We start from the raw sequence: 14,416 nt of genomic DNA on the forward strand, positions 1-14,416 counted from the left end.
TGAGCTACCATGTGGGTGTAAGCACTCTGAACTACTGAGCCACCTCTGCAGTCCTTGATTGCTTTTATAAATTTTCATCTGTAGTTCCCTTGGGGCACAAAAAAGCTCAGGAGATTACTTGTTTTAGTTGGAGAAACACAGTTCATAAATAGTATAGTAACATAAATACATTTTCTAAGGTCCAGGAGATTGGACTGTGTAATATGGCTGTATCTAATGAATAGTTTTCTCATTTGCTATAAACTTTAACGTGGTTGACTGGTATAATTTAATCTATGTGTTGATGTCACAAGTAAATGCTTTGATTTTTATTTTAACTTTTTAAAAAAACAGTACGATTATTTCTCCCCTTTCCAGTATTCATGGTAGCACCCAAATGTTAAATTACACTGTTTGTAGCATATGTCCATCCTTTTTTTTCCTGCTGTGAAATCCTGTGCGTTATTACTTGTGAATTATGGTTCCATGGCCTTAAGAATTGCTCCTAATGTGAGTAATATCCTTATATCTTTAATAAAATAATTTTCACTTAGTATGAACAATCCTTGTGTTGTTGATAGAAAAAAAATGTTTCTGAAATAAATTTTTGAATATTTGTCTATGAACTAATAGCAAGAAAAAGAATGAAACTAATTTGACATATAAAATATGATCCAAAAATGCAGTGAATTGGTTGAGTTAATCAAGCCTGTTCTCTGACTACAGGAAAAATGGTTTTGGCTGAAATAAGTATTATAAATGTACTCATGGTTACACATGGTGTTCCCTCTAATTTTGTCTCTAGATGAGTAATTTTTGAATCATTATATTAATAGTGTTTCATACTAATACACTTGCTTTTTGTATTCTATAGAGCCAAGAAAACGATGAGCTAAGAGATGCCCATGAAAAACGCAAGGAAAGGCTACAGATGTTACATACCAACTACAGAGCAGTAAAAGAGCAATTAAAACAGTGGGAAGAAGACAGTAGCATGTGAGTTACATAGCTCATAAAGGCATTCCCCTAAATATTAAATGGAGTGGAGAGCATTATATAGGTGTTTTAATGGCTTTTGTTTGGTTTTAGAGAAATTATTTGGTAGTCAAATCTTTACTGTGAATATTTTAGTGGAGACCATAACAAATGAAAACAACAGAATGTGCTAGCTGTAACTATAGATTTTCCTATCATTTACGGATGTCATTGGCAGAAGGTGATTATGAGCAATGTATGTCTTTACTATCAATAGACTAGCTTAATAAAAGTCTATAATTCAAAGTAAAACCAGTGAATATTCGTATTATTGAAGAACTGCTTTTAAATAAATAAAATACTGGCATTAAAATTTTATAACCCCCAAAGTATTTACATTTTAATGGAAAGACAGTAGAAATATGAAACCTACATGTATAGTCAACCACCTTAAAACTATTTCAACCTAGTCTGCAGTTTGAAGATCTTTACTATCCATCAGTTTCTTAACTTCAGCTTATCTGAATGAATTGGCAGTCTCAGTTCAATTGCTCTGAACAGGTGTTCAGATCTTGGTTAGTCGTAAGTTGCTCCCTTGTTAACAGTATCAACTGAGGGCAAAGGACTGAATGAGCATAGAAAATCTACTTCCCTCCCACTTTGAGATGGATCCTTTAGGGCACTGTTGATGATACACATTGGTCTGTTCTGTAGACAAGTAGTTTCTAAATTGGCCAGTACAGCACTTTTGAAAACTAAAAGCAAAGTTTGTTTTATGCACCGAGAATGAAGCTATAAAGGGCATTTGGCCTCAGTTGTAGATAATTGTCACATCTAATCTTTTCTGTTAATGAATGGGAAATGTTTCACGTTGCATTTCAGTGAAGCAGTGATGAAGCAGCTTTCCCTAGTTTTAACCTCAGCTCACCCAGCTTACAGTGACACCTACCATAGTGCAATCTGCTTTCTGACATAGTCACTATTAATAACTTGTCTGTGATAAGGCATCTTTACCACATGCAGATTGGATGTCAGAAAATTCTAGATGAATCAATTGCTCGTGTCTTTTTTTGTAGACTTGTAATCCTACAGTGTATGTTTTATTGCTATTATACTAGAATAAATGAGAGAAATAAACCCTTAGGTTTATTAATATCATATGTCTACTTAAAAGTTTGCTTTCATGGTAGCAATTTAACTTTAGGAAATTATGATATAGGACTTTAATTTTGACATGCTTAGGTATTAGGAAAGTCATCCAAGAAATAGTAAAATTAAATTAGTAATTGAGATTTGGTCATTGCATAGTTCTGGATTTTAAGGAATGTATAAATAAACTTTATAGCACTTTGAATATGCTGTGAATTTTTCATTTTAAAAGCAGGAGTGAAACTAGAAAAATGAAGCGAGCACATCCTCAGCAACTTCGACAAGAAGATTCTGATGCTGTGTGGAACGAACTGGCATATTTCAAAAGAGAAAATCGAGAGTTGATGGTTCAAAAGTAAGTTTCTTTGTAACAATAGAAAACTGGATAAATAATCTGAGAGATTTCTTGTTACTCACAGTCTTATTACAGAAGTCTATTTTAAAATTTGAAAATGAAATTCTCTGAGATTAATAAAAACTATATGTATGTATACATATTCATATATATATAATTATGAAATAGCAAGTTGCACATTTGTTAGCGCCAACAGAAGCTAAATAATATGATCTAGGGATTGTGTTAATTAATGTGGCTCTCATCTGTGGAGGTTGTCGCTCTTCATTAGCCTGTATTTTAGACACTGCCGTGCTTCATTTTTGGAATGAGGTGGAGAGGGGATAACCTAGCCAGCCATCCTTGTTTGATCTCCTAGATATATACGCAATGCAGAATGCCTGAGCTCTCTTGGTTCCCTGCCCTGTCCTGCTAATCCCAGCTGAGCTCATTATGGTGTAGCCTTGCTGCTACTCTTGGAGCCAGAGCTGTCCAAGCTAATTACTGGTAGCAGCAGAACTGCCTGTTAAGGGTCTGGTGTGGATCTGCTAACATGGTCCTTGGTAGTGACCTGCAAAAGTCACGAGGGAATCGCCTTCTTTCTTGCCTTGCACTACCTGTCCTTTGGGTTTAATGCTGATCCTCCACATAGGTCTTTTAGCTGCCCTAAGTATAAAACTTGATGAAGGATACTCATATTTTAGAAAACATACAGTTTGCTTGCTTGATCTTATAATTCACAGACTATTATATTTAGCTTAGCAAAGAAAGAACATTTTTCTGTTTTGTTTTGAGATAAAAAGAGATATACTAATATAATTAGTCCCTTTTTTACTTTGTTTTTGTTTAGAGTGAATTTTTGACATGTGAATTGTAAAGATTTTTGAAAGTCCAGATATTATTTAGCTTGCTATAATTAGCATCATGTGGCATATTGTAATTAACTGTCATTGATTATTATTAATTGTAAGCTTAAAGCTTCTTTATTTATAATATGTATAAGTGTTGATCCTTTTCTATATAATGCTAAACGTTTGAGGAAATAACCATGTCATATTTTTAAATATATATTCTTACTTCCCTCCTAAAGTATACTATTTTCTATTATAGCTGAATATTAAATGCCAATAACTAAGTCTTTTATCATGAAGTTTATTTTACAGACTATATAAATTTTTGGCTCAAGCATTTCTGATTATTTTAAATAGCTTTATTGAAATATAATTCAAAAACCATATATTCTCCCATATTAAATATAATTCAAAGCACATTCAAAGATTTCTATATTATCTATTAATGCAGCTTATTTTAGGACATTTTCATTGCCTCTACAAAAGCCTATACAACCAACCCTCTATCTACTTTTCCAACCCTAGGCAATTACATACTAATCTATTTTCTCTCCTTTTAGATTTGCCTATTCTCAATTTTTCATATAATCTTTGTAGCCACATCTTTCACTAATGTATTTCTAAAGCTCACCCATACTGTAGCATGTACCCGTACTACCTTAATTTTGTATGAAATGAATTAAACAAGAGACCTTCTCTAACTGGCTGTTAGAGCCAACCTACTCAAGAAAATTCAGGTAGATATTAACTACAAGAGAATTATAGTCATAGTATTTTACTCATTAAAGAAATAAAATGTAAAGAATCAGTTTTAAAATGTTTGGCAACTCAGAAGCCTAACTTTCACTCTGAGGTGTTACTACACCATGAATAGCTCTCTAGTGGAAGGCTGAGTCATTATTAAACCATCAAAATTTTTCTTGGCTGCCTGTTTAAATTCATGAGTGTAAATAGCCACTTATAATATAGTTATTTTTAGGTAATACTTAAAGCAGTAAAAAGTAATGAAATATTCTTCATAAAGAATGCTGAAGAAGCCAGGCATAGTGGCTCCGGCATATCATCCTAGCACTTGGAAGACAAAGGAAGAGGTTCTCAGCAAGTTGGAGGCCAGCCTTGCCTATGTAGCCAGTACTGGGCCAGCCAAGAATACATAGATAAACTTTATCTCAAACAAAGAAACAAACAAAATTGAACTACTATATGCTATGCACTGCAATTATTTAATGTACATTAGAGTTTTATGCTCTGTATTTTGAAAAACAAGAACTTTTAACTATTTTTAGTTTTTGTTTTAAATATTTTTCTTTTTGAGTGATATTAAAAACTGCTACTTGTGTTGCTGACTTGCTTCATTAAAAAAAAAGTCATTAAATAGAATTTGGCTTGAGATTAGGACAAAATTTAATTACTTAGATGTTCCAAAACATATTTCTGGCATTTCATGCTAAGCAGTATTCTCAGCAGTGACTATTATAAATCAAAATATCAGTCAACTCTGAAGACTGTGAAGCTGTTCCATCTTGCAGTATCAAATATCCATCGATTGTTTATGTAAAACTGTTTGCCATTATGCCATAGGAGCACTGTGGCCACAGACCCTTGTCCAGGCTTCCAGCTTTGACCTGGGTTCCCAGAACCTAAACCAGGCTGTCAGGCTCTCTGAGGCAGATGCCTTTGTCCTCTGAGCATCTCCCCAGCTCCAGACCCGACTGCTGTTGACCTCTTACATGCTTATTTTCTTTGTTCTTATCTTGCTTTTGGAAGGTGGCAGGGATGCTGCAAGGGTGAAGGGCAGATTCAGAGAACTGGGAGATGAGTGGAGTTGTGATCCATGATGTGAAATATCCAAAGAATCAGTAAAGAAATTATATTTTTTACATGTAATCTGATTTTTTTATATCATGGCTTTGATGTTATATCTAACCATTATTTTTCTCACATTATTTATTTGTCATTATTTTTATATAGCATTTTATCCCATATTTTAAAATGTTTTGTTTTATAATTTGGATCCTTGATCCATTTAGAGCTATCCTTTGTGTAAGTTATGTATTATAGGCCAAAGTATGTTTTGCTGAAAACATATGTCCAATTGTACCAGCATCATTTTTCAAAAGGATATTTTTCTCAGTAAATAGCCGTTTAGCTGTTAAGTATCAACTCATACTGTTTCTTTGTACCTAAATATATGACCCTTTTATTCCATTTGTCTCAATACCTAAATTTTACAAAGACTGTACTGTTGTGATAGTTGACGCTTCCCACAGTGTGTTAAACTTCAGAATTGTTATTACCCTTCTATGTACTTTGTTCTGCTATATAGGTTTTTAAGTATGAAAAAAAAAGACTTTGAAAACACAAATTCTGTAGTAAGAAACTCAGGTAGGAACTTTGATTGGAACTGAACTACAGCTCAGAGATGTTTGGAGAAGAGTAAAAGCATTAACTATATTAAGTCTACATTTTCCAAAAAGGAACATGTCAATGAATTATTTGGGCTTTTGATTTTATTAGTATTAGATAGTGTAGCTTACATGTTCTGTATGTCACATGTATTTGTTAGCTGCTGTGGTGGTGCCCATTTTTAATCCCACTTGGGAAGCTATTGTTAGGGAGGTGATGAGGCTCAGGCTAGCCTGTGTTCCAGAATGAGACACAGTCACAAACAAACAAACAAAATCCTTGTTAGATATGGAATAAAGCATTTAAGTTTTAGAGCTATCATAAATACTGTTATGATGTTTATTTTGATTTCTGATTATACATTGTTAAGTGTCTAGTAGTAAGTTATTTCTTTATGTTAGAGATAAGTCTGCCATAGGATTTATTTTTTACTTGCTTTATCTTAAATTTTTACAGTTTTATATTTTGAATTTGCAGGATCTTTGAGAATATGTTTTTGGATTGGATAATTCTTAAGCACTTGAAAACGTGCCACTTACACAGGCCATATCCCAGTGGTCTGTGATGAGAAAGGCACTGTTTGGATGATTTTTCTCCTATAGATAATGCCTCATTTTTGCCTGCTTTCAATAACATCTCATTTTGCTTTATTTTTTTCAGAAGCTTGATACTAAGATGTCTTGACATAGATTTGTTTGGATATAGCTTGTTTTGGACTCTCTCAGTCTTTTAAAACACTGGGATAAGTTTGCCAAATTTCGGAGTTTTGAGCCATTATCTCTGTAAATATTTTTTCATTCCGCCATTAGGATTCTAGTGACAAATAGACTTTTGCCCCATTGGTCCCGAGACACTGTTCAACTGGTTTTCACCCTGTTTTGTATCTGTATAGATTAGCTCATTTCTAGTTGTTTCTTCAAGCCAAAATTTCCCTTTCTCTCCTCTTTCATCTCTTATATTAGATCCAGGCAGTATATTTTGAAATTGCAATTTTTAGGTAAAAGTATCTATTTGGTCATTCTTTATGTAATCTATTTATTAACTGAAACTATTTTATTTATTATAGAAATGTTTACCATAGTTCCTTAGAGAATTTTAGTTTTGACTGCTTTAAAATCTTTTTCAGGTTATTCTGACATAAATATTGGTGGTTTGAGTGAGAAAAGTCCTTCACAGTGTAGGACATTTGTTGGTTCTCAATTGGTGGCACTGTCTGATTAAGTTTAGGTGGCATGGCCTTGCCAGAAGGAACATGTCACTTGATATTGACTTTCAGATAAAAAACCAAGTCAATTTCAATTCCAAATTTCAGAAATCTTCTCTCTCTCTCTCTCTCTCTCTCTCTCTCTCTCTCTCTCTCTCTCTCTCTCTCATGTGTGTGTGTGCGTGTGTGTGTGTGTGTACTCCCAGATATAGAAATGAGTTCTAAACCTTCTCATGTCTGCTACTTATGCTACTTACTGCAGTGTCCCACCATGATGGACTCTTACTCTGGAACTGTAAGACCAAATAAGCTCTTTTTGAAGTTGCATTGGTAATCTTATCTTATCACAGCAGTGGAAAGGTTACCAATACAGAAGTTCTGTCAGAGAGTGGGCTGCTCCTGTGAAGAACCTGGTCATGTTGTTTTGGAAGAATGAGGAAGACTTTTGGAACTTTGGACTACAAGAATAATCGCATCTCTGATATATAGCATCATGACATAAGCAAATATGGATCATTTCACCCCTTTTCCTATTTGTATCCCTCTAATTTCCTTTTCTTGCCTTATTTCTCCAGCTAGTTTTTCAAGCACAATGTTGAATAGAAATGGGTACAGTAGTCATCTTTGTCTCATTCCTAAATTAAATGTAATTCTTTCAAGATTTTCTCCATTTAGGATGTTGGTGATTGTGCGTTTCTCATATATAGTTTTTTATTATGTTGAAATAGATTTCTCTAGCCCTATATTCTCTAGGACTTACATTATTAAAGCATATTATATTTTTTCAAATGATTTTCTTCATCTCTTAAGATGATATAAGTGATTTATTTTTGTCTTTAAGTCCATTTATTATTTTCATTGAACTGTCCCTCCATTTCAGGGCCAATGAAAACTTGGTCATAGTGTATAATCATTTAGTTGTATGTCTGTCTTCTGTTTGCAGTTATTTAATTGAGCATTCTGAGTCTATGTTCAACAGGGATATTGACCTATAGTTTCCTTTTCTATTGTGCCTTTACCTGGTTTTGATATTGAATTGATACTGGCTTCATAGAAGGAATTTGGGAGTATTTCTTCTGGTTTTATTCTTTTGAAACCTTAAGAAGGACTGGTTCTGTTCTGTAGAATTCTGATGTGAATACATTGATTCCTGGGCATGTTTTAGCTAGACAGCATTTAATTACTATTTGTCTTAGTTACTTTTTTGTTACTGTGTGGAGAACTGTTTTAGAGTTTCTATTCCTTTTTTTTCCCCCTGTGACAAAACACCATGACCAAAAGCATCAATCACTAATTAAGAAAATGTCCTACAACCCAATCCTATGGAGGATTTTCCTTAATTGAGGTTCTCTCCTTTCCTATAACTATGCCTTGTGTCAAGTTGACATAAAACTAGGCAATGTATGACCTGTACCAGGCTTTTTCTTTTAGTACCCTTAACCAGATCCCAAATCATGGCTCAGAGATTTATTATTATGTTAGTCTAGCTTAGGGTAGTTTCTGGATAGTTCTTTAAACTTAAATTAACCTGTTTCTCTTTATCTTTTGCCTCAGGGCTTTTTACTTTTTGTTCCTTTTTTATATTTTACTTTCACTGCTTCTCAAGTCTGGCTGGCTGGTGGCTACCTGGTTTCTTGTCTTGGGCATGTCCCTCTTTTTCTCCCTTGTTTTCTTCTTCCTCTCTTTCTTTTTGAGCCTGTTTCTCCTCCTATTTATTCTCTCTTTCTACCAGCCCCACTTGTCCTTTCTCTGCCTAGCAATTGGTTATTTAGCTTTTTATTAGACTAATCAGGTGCCTTAGGCAGGCAAGGTGAAACAAAGGCAACACATGTTTGCATAATTAAACATACATTCATACACATCATTAAACAAATGCAGCATAAACAAATGTAACTCACCTTTGCACAGTTAAAGTAATATTCTGCAGTATAAACAAATGCAATACATCTTTACATAGTTAAAATATCCCACAACAATGACCCTTTTACCAAGGCAGTTTGTAAAAGAAAGTATTTACTTGGGGGCTTACAGTTTCAGAGGGTGAGTCCATGGCCATCAGGGTGGTGGGCATGGCAGCAGATAGGCAGGCAGGCATTGGAGAATAACTGAGAGCTTAAATGTTGAAACAACAACCACAAGACACAGGAAGTAAGAGCCAACTGGAATGCTGTAGGCTCCTCAAACCTAAGAGCTCACCCCTAATGATAAACCTCCTCCATTAGGCCAAATCTCCTCCAACAAAGCCACACCTCCTCTTACTTCCCAGACAATTCCACCAATTGGGGACCACATATTCAAATGGATAAGCCTTTAGGCATCATTCTCAGCCAAATAACCACACTTTTTAATCACCTCTTTTTTAATTGGTTTGATTAGTTTCTGACTTCTTCCTAGTTTAATTTTATAATTTGGATGAATCTATAAATTCTTTCATTTCTTTTTTGTTTTTCAGCTTAATGGAGTGTGGGTTTTAAAAATATTCCCTTAAATATTCTGGATTTTTTTTTTTTTGGTGTTTCCGTATTCATTTCTGGTTCTATTAGTTTGGGTCTTTGCTTACTTGAAGTTGGTGTGTTGGAAAAATATTTTTTACTCTTGTTTATTTTCTCAAAGAACCAGCTGTTAGATTTGTTGGTTCTTTGTATTCCTTCCTTTGTTCCTTCTTTCCTTTCTATTTCATTGATTTCTTTATTTTTTTTATTTCTTGCCTTTTCCTGGGTTTGGATTTGGTTTGTTCCAAAGTTTTGAGTTGCATTGTTATGAAGTCAGTTATTTGTGCTCTTTCTGACTTTTTAATGAAGAAACTTTGAGCTATAAATTTCCCTAAGAGGACAGCTTTTAGTATGTCCTTTTAGTATTGTGTTTCCAATTTTATATAGTTCTAGAAAATTTTTTATTTTTTCTTGGTTTCTTCTTTGATCCATTCACCATTCGGCAATAAGTTGTTTACTCTCCATAAGTTTGTGTTTTATTATAAATTTGTTGGCTACCAATTTTGTTTTATAGTATTGTGGCCAGATAAGATACAAACAGTGATTTCAGATTTTCTGAATTTGTAAAGATTTGTTTTATGTCCTAGAAAGTCATGTGTTTCAGGAAAGCTCTCATGTGCTGTTGAGTCGAATGTGCTCTTTGGTTTTTGGTTTAGATGCTCTGTAGATATTTGTTAAGTCACTTTGAGATATGATTACTAATCATGATGTTTCTCTATTTATTCCCTATTAATAGATATGTAATTTATGTTTAGCTGTGTCTTTAAATCTAGTGATAGTTTTGTTTGTTTGTTTCTTTTTCATGAAGTTGGATACTCCAGAGTTTGGTGCATATCTATTGGTTAACTGATGGTCTCCCTCCTTATCACCTCTGGTTAGTATTATTGTTAATGTCTATTTTGTCATATATTAGGATACCATCACCTGCTTACTTCCTGGTCCCATTTGATATTAGTACTTTTGTATCTCCTTTTACTCTAAGATGCTGTCTTATCTTTAAAGCAAAAGTAGATGAATTTTGTTTCTTGACCATTTATTCAGTCTATGTCTTTTGATTGAAGAATTGAGGCCATTGATATTAAAATGTATGTGTTAATGTTCATTGTGTTGTTGATTTTTGGTGTTGTGTTCTCAGTGGTACTTCATATCTTCCATGGTTTCATATTACTTTCCACAGTCTCTTTTCTGTGCTCACTCCTCTTTTTAGACTGAATTATTACTTTCTCTATTTTCTTTAGATTTGTTGTTTGGATATAAGTTTTTTAAATCTGTTTCTTTATAGATCGTTTCTTTCATCCATCATTTTTGGTGGATTGATTTGCTGGATATGTTGCTGGACTTGAAATGTTTTGCTCTAGGCTCTTCTGACTTTCAAAGTTCTCATTGAGAAATCAATTATTATTATAGGTTTTCCTTTATATGTAACGTGTTTTTTGTTTTGTCGTCATTTGTTTGTTTTCTCTTCTATCCTTCAATAAACTTCCTGTTTTATAAATACTTAGTACTTTAAGTTTGATATGCTTTAGGTATTTTCTTTTCTAATCTTGTCTATTTAGTGTTTTGTGTGCTTCTTGTACTATATGGATGTGTCTGTTCTTACTTTGGGCAAGTTTTCTTCTATGATCTTTTGAAGATTCCCATGTCATTGACTGGGGAGTCTTCTCCCTCATCTCTGTATATAATCTGAAGGGTTTGTTTGTTTTGTTTTTAGAGTATCCCACATTTCCTCTATGTTGCTTTTCTGTGTTTTTTTTTTAAAAAAAATATTTCTTGCTCATTTAGTCTAAATCCGCTACTTTCTCTTCATGTTCTATCTCCTACTGGAGTCCTTCCACATGTAAACCTTTTTTTCTTAATTATTATTTTTCTAGTTGAATTTTTCAGGTTTCAATTCTATCTTTTTTTTCAGCTTTATTCAACCGACTACCATTTCTTTCTATCTATTAAAATAAACTTTTAAAAACTTCCATGTTAGGAATGGAGAGAGTGCTCCACGGTTAAGAGTGCATACAGTTCTTGCAGAAGACCGATTTCAGTTCCAGTCACCTGCCTATAACTCCATCTGGGGGCGTCTGACACTCTCTTCTGACCTCCATGGGCATTTGTATTCATGGGCCCTAGAATACACATAATTAGAAACAAAACCGTCAAATACACACACACCTTATTCCTTATCTATTTTTTTTCTGCCAGTACTTCCAGGTGACTTGTAAAGTATAATTCAGGAGACATGGAGTGTATCTCAGTGGTAGAGCACATTTGAAGCCCTAGTCCTGAACTTGTTGGGTTATTTAAGTACTGACTTACAGAGTTTGCCTCCAACATGGAGTGTTTCATCTCACTTTGAAGGAAATAGCTATCAACAGGTGTCAGTGCAGCCCGCGGACAGTGTTGGGGTTCTGCTGTATCATATCACTCTTTCTGTCTTATTCCCTTGAGACAGGTTTTTCTCAGAACCTGGAGCCAGCCTAGCATCCAGAAAACTCCAAGAATCATTCTTTATCCACTCTTCTGAGCACTAGGGTTCCAGGCATGGGAGGCCACACGCATGGGAAGTCTCATGCTTACACAGCAAGTGCTATTACCAAGTAATCTATCTCTCCAGCCCTTAGTTCATTTTATAGCACACAATTAGGCACTATTCATTGCATTCACAGGGTTTAATTCCAAAGCATTCTTATGCTCTCCAAAGGAGACTTCAAGCATGCTTAATATTCACTCATTTCTCCATCTGTTGCTTCCAAACACAAAACTGCTCCATTTTCTCTGGATTTACCCATTCTTGCTTCATACAAACAGAACCATATTATATTTAACACTTATATATGACTTTTTTCTTAGCATAATATTTTGAAGATTTATCTACAATGTAGATAAATTGTTTTTTGATTCATACATTTATTTGGTGGACAATTGAATATTTTATTTTCTATTTTTTGAATATATACCATAAAGTAGAATAGAAAATACTTGTTGAATCAAATAGCAATTTTCTTTTTTTCTTTGTTTTTCTTTTGGCTTGTTTGTGTGTTTTTTGAGACAGAATCTTGCCATGTTGCTCAGCCTGGCTTTGAATTTATGACTATCATGCCTTTTATAAAAATATGGGCTTATAGGAATGTGCCACCACTTCTGGATTTAGTAATTCTGTATTTAGTTATTTTAAGCACTACTGAGCTGATTTCAAACTATTTGTTGTAGCATATTCATTGCTAATAGTAATTATCAATTATTTAAAATAATTATTAATTCCATAAAATGATATATTATCAGATGGGATAATATTATTTATATATATATTCTTGCTTTTTCATAAAATAAATATAAATTAAACATGGCATGATAATTTTTAAAAATCTCTTTAACTCTTAATTGGATTTATATTTTTAACATTTCTATTTATATAATATAATTTCATTTTTATCTGCACATAAATCTAATAATTCCCATTCTTGTTATAGACACTAAAGAGATTTGTACGTCAACAAATATATAGGAGTTTTGATAAGTAAGAATGGTTTGAAATAATCAAATAGCTGATGACTGCATGCTTAATGATACCAAGAAATTCAGTTAAATACTTGTACTTTTATAAGTTGGATGACTTGTCTCACAGCAAATCCAAAAGTCAACTCTTAATTTAATGCAAGTGTCAATGTGGGCTTAGCAATAAAATGTTTAGATGGTCAACATTAGGTTAGATTAGAAAACATTGGGGACAATAAATAAGCATTTAGAGAAACATGTAGGAGAGTATTTGTGACCTTTTGGAAGTGAAGATTTTTATATTGAGGATTTAATATGAACTAAAACTTGTTAAGGTGAACTCTAATGAACTTCTATTCACTGGAAGATACCATTAAATGAATTTTTAAAAATACCTTAAAATGCGAAATGGTATTGCTAGTGTATATATCTAGAAAAGAATTAATATCCATAACTTAATTGCAATGAATGAATTAAAAAGCCACAATCAATTCTGTATAAAAGAGAAAAAATACTTATCTAGGTTTCATGAAAGAGGGCATCAAGATTTCAAATGTATATGTGAATATCAATTTGATTTTTTTCCAACTACTTCTGTGGGAAGCTTGCAGCCTTGTAGATCTTTCCTGTGGAAAGTGCAGGAACACTCCAGTTCTTCATCTACACCTCTCAAATTTTGAAATGCCATATTTTAATTGTTTATAAGTTCAAAGTATTTTCTAACTCCTCTTGTAATTTTCTCTGAAATGACTATTTATGTTTGAAAGAAAAAATGCTTTATGATGCTTATTTAAAGTATAATAGGGAAGAATTGATTTAACACAATTGCTATAGATATACCTAAGATTTTGCAGTGGAAAAGAAAGATTGGTTTTAGCTGCATTTGGAGGCTGGGAACGCGAGAATTAGCACCTAAGAGCAGAGTAGGATCACTTCGGGGGAGAATACTAAGAGCAAACATCACAGATAAGGGAGAGTAGCTAAGCTGACATAGTAGGATTCTCGCTAAAGACAGTTCCAGATGGTGAGACATCACTTTGAGAACAGTGGAGGATGAGTGAGCAAGGGAGGGTGATAAGATGCTTGGGGCAGAAGGGTTCCTGCCAGACTGACTCAGCAGCGGTGTAAATCTAATACCAGATTTATGAAATAAACAATGAGTCTATGAGAAAATTCAGGAGGCTGTCTGAAGTCCAGTCAAGCAGATAATCTTTATCAGATGTATGTTCTTTAAGTTCACTTGAGGATTTTCCAAACAACCCTCTGATATTACTTTCCCACTTAATTGTGCTGAGGTCATAGAAAAGGATTTGCTTTATTTTCATATTTCAAAGGCTGACAAGTATGTGAAAATGTGTTGAACAACTCAGCACATGATTTGTGAGTATAGGTATTAACAGGAGTTTGTGTTCATGTGTATCTAGGCACACATCTATGGAAGAGTGTGAATGAACATGTGTGCACCTGTATGTGTACACATGTATGTGGAGGTTAAAGGTCAACTTCAGTATCCTTCCTCAGGAGCCAGCTCCCCCGCTGC

General features: G+C 33.7%; 1 protein-coding gene across 1 annotated transcript in view; it reads left to right on the top strand.

The window, feature by feature from the left end:
- The window catches only part of Cntln (centlein), a 259,628-nt gene that overhangs the window by 143,539 nt on the left and 101,673 nt on the right, over positions 1-14,416 (top strand). Inside the window, exons 11-13 of the mRNA XM_026782102.1 lie at positions 854-975; positions 2,339-2,458; positions 10,199-10,264. Coding sequence (XP_026637903.1) covers positions 854-975; positions 2,339-2,458; positions 10,199-10,264 — 308 coding nt within the window. The remainder of the gene's footprint in view (positions 1-853; positions 976-2,338; positions 2,459-10,198; positions 10,265-14,416) is intronic.

The sequence above is a fragment of the Microtus ochrogaster genome, chromosome 10 (assembly GCF_000317375.1).
Source record: "Microtus ochrogaster isolate Prairie Vole_2 chromosome 10, MicOch1.0, whole genome shotgun sequence".
Lineage (NCBI taxonomy): Eukaryota > Metazoa > Chordata > Mammalia > Rodentia > Cricetidae > Microtus > Microtus ochrogaster.